General features: G+C 30.8%; 1 protein-coding gene across 1 annotated transcript; it reads left to right on the top strand.

Annotated features, from left to right (window-relative positions):
- Positions 1–502: 502 nt before the first annotated feature.
- LOC118050640 (phosphoenolpyruvate carboxylase kinase 2) lies at positions 503–2,377 on the top strand. The gene is made up of 2 exons (XM_035061032.2): positions 503–1,335; positions 1,853–2,377. The coding sequence occupies exons 1-2, from the start codon at positions 552–554 to the stop codon at positions 1,897–1,899; spliced, it is 831 nt and encodes a 276-aa protein (XP_034916923.1). The 5' UTR covers positions 503–551; the 3' UTR covers positions 1,900–2,377.
- Positions 2,378–6,000: the final 3,623 nt, after the last annotated feature.

Here is a 6,000-nt window from a genome sequence, read left to right as displayed (position 1 = left end):
AGTTAGGGAGCTAACTCGTATTAATTTATGTTAATTTAAAATGGTTTTTGAAGAGTTTTATTTTTTAAATTAAATTAATATTATTTTAATTTAAAAAATCAAAACTATTTTGATTGGAATTTGATGGGAAATATTTTGACATGTTAAAATGATTGATTCATTTTAATATGAAATTCTAGAAAATTATTTATTTTGTGTTTTAAAAGTATTTTTTTAAAAATTAATTTTATTAATTAATTATTTTTTAAATTAATTTTTTTAATATTTTCAAAATTTTATAATGTCTTAATATTAAAAATAACTTTTTTAAAATAAAAAAATAATTTTTTTAAATACAAAATATTTTAAAATACAACTTCTCAAACACTCACAGAGACCCTAATAACTATAACCGGACCCACTAGTTGAATTACAGTTCATCGATTCTATTTTAATTTAAGAATATTCCCAAGACAAATTCCCTCACCTCTCTGTCTCTTCCTCTATAAAGTAAGAACGGAGTAACCAAAAATTAGTGTAATAAAACCAAACTCCAAAGAACCTTCAAGAAAATGTGTGAGACCCTAAAGAACAACTATCAAATTTGTGAAGAGATCGGCCGCGGTAGATTTGGCACAATCTCTCGTTGTTTTTCACCCATCAAGAACGATTTCTTTGCTTGTAAATCTGTAGACAAGAATCTCCTTACGGATCCAACGGACCGAGAGTGTCTTCAAAACGAAGCAAAGATCATGTCCCTCCTGTCTCCTCATCCAAACATTGTCGAAATCTTCGATGTCTACGACAATGAAGACTCTCTTGACATGGTATTAGAGCTTTGCGAGCAGAATACTCTTTATGATCGTTTGATAAAGAGTAATGGGGGATTCAGCGAAGCCATATCTGCGTCTGTAATGAAGCAGTTGTTGGCAGCAATAGCGCATTGCCATAGGTTTAGTATCGTGCACAGAGATATAAAGCCGGATAACATATTGTTTGATGAGATGGACCGGGTGAAGTTGGCCGATTTTGGGTCGGCTGTTTGGGTAGCGGAGGATGGGACGGTGAGTGGGCTGGTGGGTACACCGTATTATGTAGCGCCGGAGGTGGTGATGGGGAGGGATTATAATGAGAAGGTTGATGTGTGGAGTGCTGGGGTGGTTTTGTATGCTATGTTGGCTGGATTTCCTCCGTTTTATGGGGAGACTGTTGAGGAGATTTTTGAGGCTGTTGTTAGAGGGAATTTGAGATTTCCGCCTAAGGTTTTTAGAAATGTTTCCCCGGAAGCTAAGGATCTGTTGAGGAAGATGATCTGTAGAGACGTTTCTAGGAGATTTTCAGCTGAGCAAGCTCTGAGTAAGTTCCTTCGATTTTTTTGAGATTTTTGGGTTAAGTCTTGAGACTTTTGGTGATCTTTTTGAGGACTCGAAGTGGGTTTCTCTTGATTACTGAGTTCATGAGATAGAATACTGAAATGAATTTTCTTTATTTTCACAATTTTCTTGTTAACCAAACAGGGTTTTAAAACTTTTTTCGACTTTTGGTGATCTTCTTGAGGATTCGAAGTGGGGTTTCTTTTGATTAATGAGTTCATGAGTTAGGTTTCCAAGATGGGCTTTCTTTATTTTCACAATTTTCTTGTTAACCAAACAGGTTTTTGAACCGTTATAGCACAATCCTCTGTTTTTGATAATTTAAGATGGGTTTTCTTCCGATCACAGAGTTTACCAGTTAAAATGCTGAAAAGGCTTTTCTTTTTCAACAAATCTCTCATCAACCAAACATAAATCCTATCTCTTCTCTGGCTTTGAATCACTCTTTCGATGCTCCTAAATCATGAGGCTCACTCTGTTTCTTGCTATGTGGAATGCAGGGCACCCATGGATCTTGAGTGGAGGAGAGACAGTTTCAATGGTCTAATCTGCCCTTGTAAAATCCAAGAAAATACACTGGAAGCAAGTACTGCTAATAGCTTATCACTCTGCGGTGTGTACATATACAACTACCTATCAAGTCACAAGATCCCGACCTTTCTTTGTGCAGCACAAAACCCTATGGTGAATACTTCCAGAATCTCAGTTTTTTCCACGCCAGAGAGGAGAGAGGACGGGAGAAATGGACAAAGAAACAGTCACATGGCATCATCTCCGGTGGGAGGCCCTGCTGCAAAGGACTGTGACCTTTTTTTGTTTTGTTTTATCTTTTTTGGCCTTGTTTATGCTGTGTGAAGAGAGAATCCAAGAGAGGCTGTAGATAGTTAAGAAGAAAATGGTTGAGAATCCCGTCTTTCCCCGCCTTTGCTTGTTTTTTTTTTGTAAGAATTCAAGGAAGTGAGAAAGCTAAAGAAAGTTTGTAATATTACTCTACTTTAATATGATGTCTCTACTTTAACTTTTTACCAGTATTCTTGTTAATATTTTGTCATATCTTGGCTATAGTTTGGTTGTTTTTATATTTTAAAAATGTTATTAAAAAAATAATTTTTTTTTTTTAATTATGACTGTCTGGACCAGTTTACGTGTATTTCTACTAATTTTTTTTAGGTCATGAAATTAACAATTATATAAGTAGTATGATTCTAAAATTTGTAGTATTTAAACTAGTGATTTTTGATAAGTAAATTTTGATTTTGAGAAGTAAATTTAGAGTATGATGATTTTTTATGTGTTGATATTAAAAATAATTTTTTAAAAATAAAAAAAAATAATTTAAAAAAAACAAAAAAAATAAATAATCCTCCATTTTTTATTATTTTTTTGGATCTGAGTGCAACTTTTGTTTGATTTTCTGTGTAGCCATGTAGTAAATGCAAGCTGCGTCATCTTGTCATGAAGGCATGTTTCAAGGATATGCCATGGCATATGCTGTTATTATTATTTTTTTATATATATAAAAAATTATTTTTTTAAAAAAACTTTAATGTTTTTGAATTCACCAATCAACTTTATGACATCTATTATAAATAAGTTATTTTTTAAATCAGTTCAAATTAAACCTTGACACATAAGCGTATTTCAAATTATGAATTTATCAAACTAACTCTACCAAATCAAAATTAAAATATATTTAATAATCTGTGAAAAATACGATGCTGTCGGAGCAATGTGATTCAAGAATCAATAACGTTGTCTTAGCTCCCAAGTTTATGCTAACCGTTTTTCACGCAGTGAGGTCAAAGGTTGGATGCTTACAGGTGGCTTCCACGATTACAGGATGCACACAGCATATGCTTAGATTATGCTGTTTCTTGGCACCATTGTAGACCTCTCCTCTTGCCTTGCCTTAAGATATGGGATCTTTTGTCAAAGCTCCCTTGCCTTTGGGGCAGGGGGGTAGACTTATAAAAAAGTGAGATAATTGACAATTTATTACATTAAAATAATGAAAAAATATTTATTTAATATTTTATTAATAAAAAATAATTAAAAAAACACTTTAATAAATAAATAGAACTAACTATCTATGTGTGATAAAATTAAGTTGAGCATTGAGAATGAATTCTAAATAAAAATTGGGAATCGACCTCCAATTAAATTGCCCCAGCTTACGAGATTAGCATCAAGCTAAAAATTAATTTTTCAAATAAATAGTATTTTCTTTAAGATATTAAAAAGGAAATTTGAGTTATTAAATGTCATATTTATTTGAAAATTGTGCCAGCAACATTAATTGCTTGGCAAAAAACTCTTTTGTTATGTGTGATTGATATCAACTAATTATAATTAATTACACTCCAGATCGGAGTGATAAAAAATATTAATTTAAATTTTAAAAATATATAATTTAACTAATCAAATTATATATTTATATTTTAAATATTATCAGTTTGACTTTTATAAAATTTAAGATTATTAAAAGCTTACATGATTATAAATTTTAAAACTCAAGAAATTAGTTGAGATATATACAAGTTAATCCAAATATTCATATTATTCTAAAAAACCATTAATTTATAAATAATTCGATCTAGCTAACTTTCATTTAGTAAAATTTTGGTTTATTTTCCCCCCTCAAATAATATAATATTTTAACTATCTGAACCATTCAATTTATAACTCAAATCTTACCTTAAAATAACCCGGATTACATTTAATAAATACAATTTGAAGTCACATCAAACATGAATTAACTCAATAAATGAAAATGAGGCAGTATCATGAGTAGGATGGTGTGACTCATATTAAATAAATGGATTCAACATCCATTATTGAGAAAAAAAAAAAAAAAAAAAAAACTCACTCTATCTAGGAGGACAAAAGGATCCCTCTCAAGACAGCAGGTGAATCTTGCATTATTGTACCCTAGAAATGAATTTAAAATCTTGTGGGGAGCCTGCCAAGAGATGAACAAATCCAAAATAAAAAATCCAAAATAAACAATAAAATAGAAATAAAATAGCTAGAGCTAGGACTTTGTAGCAGATGGGCTGGTGAGGGACTAGCTGGAAGTGATGAATCTTGCTGGATGGGGATCAGGTGTGAAAGCTTCTTTGATAGCTTATCATGGTTCCTAGTTGAGGAATCTTCAGAAGGGGCATAGGACCAGACAAGTACAGACAGAGGAGAGAGGGCGACGTGTGACGTGTCTGTTTTTTTTTTGGAGTCTTTGACCATCTTTTTATGTGTAAAAACAAAGTGATCTCTTGGGACTCAAGCATGCTTGGTCTCCTGTTAGGTGTGATAATAGATCCAGCATCTAATTTGATAAGTTATCTCCATCATCTAGAGGTACCAGGTCATCTAGACCTAATAAGAAGGTGCGTGGAAAGCAGTGTAAATTATGTTCTTATAAAATTTAATTTTTTTTATTAAAATTTAATTCGATTTACACGTTTTGAATTGTTTTGATGTGCTGATGTCAAAAATAATTTTTAAAAAATAAAAAAACATCATTAGCATGCATTTCAGTACGAAATTATTTAAAAAGCAACCACTACCACACTTCCAAACACACTCTAAAATAGTACCATAAATAATTTTCAACATATAGTTTAATTAGTTAGTTTCTTAACTCCATCATCTAGAGATACTAGGTCATCTTGACCTAATAAAATGGTACCATAAATAATTTTTAAAATATAATTTAATTAGTTAGGTTTTGAATTTGTTATCTAGAGTTTATTAATTTGAGTGCTATAAATTTTAAGGTTACTGAAAATTTATATAGTTATTAACTCCAGAGTTTTGAAAGATTAATTGAGATACGTGTAAATTAATTCGGATATTTATGATTACAAAAAAAATCCCAAATAAATTAATTGAACTTGAAAAAGGATACATGGCCCTTCAATTCCCAAACCCTAAACATGCTTCTAAGTAAAAACAAGTTTTTTTTTTTGGTGATGGCAAAATTAAACTATGTTTGGACTTCAATTCTAACTTTACCTAATGGATACTAGTAGATAATTAGACTAAAGATCAAAAGAGTAAAGGAAAATGGCTATTCCTTCTTCAATTCCTTGAAAAATTTCCTTTAATACCACGGGTTGAAATTGTCTTCTACTCTGAATATTATTTTAAAAGTATTTGGTTAATTAATATATAATAATTTTGTATAAGTTTCACTAAATTTTTTTTGTTAAGATCTTGGGTAAAAAAAAAGTTATAACATTTTTTAAAAATTTATTTATACAAATTGTTACACGATGCCAAATACAAGAAAATATAAAAAAGAGTTACTTCTTCGATTCCTTAAACAGTTTTCTTGAGAACCAAACACATCATAATATTACATGAAGTGATTATAATAGTTCCATCCAAAAGTAATGAAGCACTGAACTTAAATTATAAAAATAAAAATAAAAATAAAAATAAAAAATCATCCACCAACTAGTGGAAGTTGGAAGTTAGCTAGGACCTACCCATGTGATGTGATGAGAAATTGGTTTATAGTTTTTTTCTTTCTTTCTCCTCTGAGCAATTCTGTCTTCATGTTACCAATTTCTAAGGCAATCCATCATTTGTCGCAGAAAAACTTGGTGGCCAAAGGAGGTTTACAAATGTCTCTTTCAATCTTAATTTC

This window comes from Populus alba, chromosome 19 (assembly GCF_005239225.2).
Source record: "Populus alba chromosome 19, ASM523922v2, whole genome shotgun sequence".
NCBI lineage: Eukaryota > Viridiplantae > Streptophyta > Magnoliopsida > Malpighiales > Salicaceae > Populus > Populus alba.
Note: the sequence above shows the minus strand (reverse complement) of the source record. Positions and strands in the feature narration are given on the sequence as shown.

Bases quoted from the DNA above. Each gene is read 5' to 3' on its own strand.
- LOC118050640 (XM_035061032.2), top strand. From the start codon at position 552: ATGTGTGAGACCCTAAAGAACAACTATCAAATTTGTGAAGAGATCGGC. The intron at 1,336-1,852 runs GTAAGTTCCTTC...TGTGGAATGCAG, and splicing joins TTCAGCTGAGCAAGCTCTGA to GGCACCCATGGATCTTGAGT.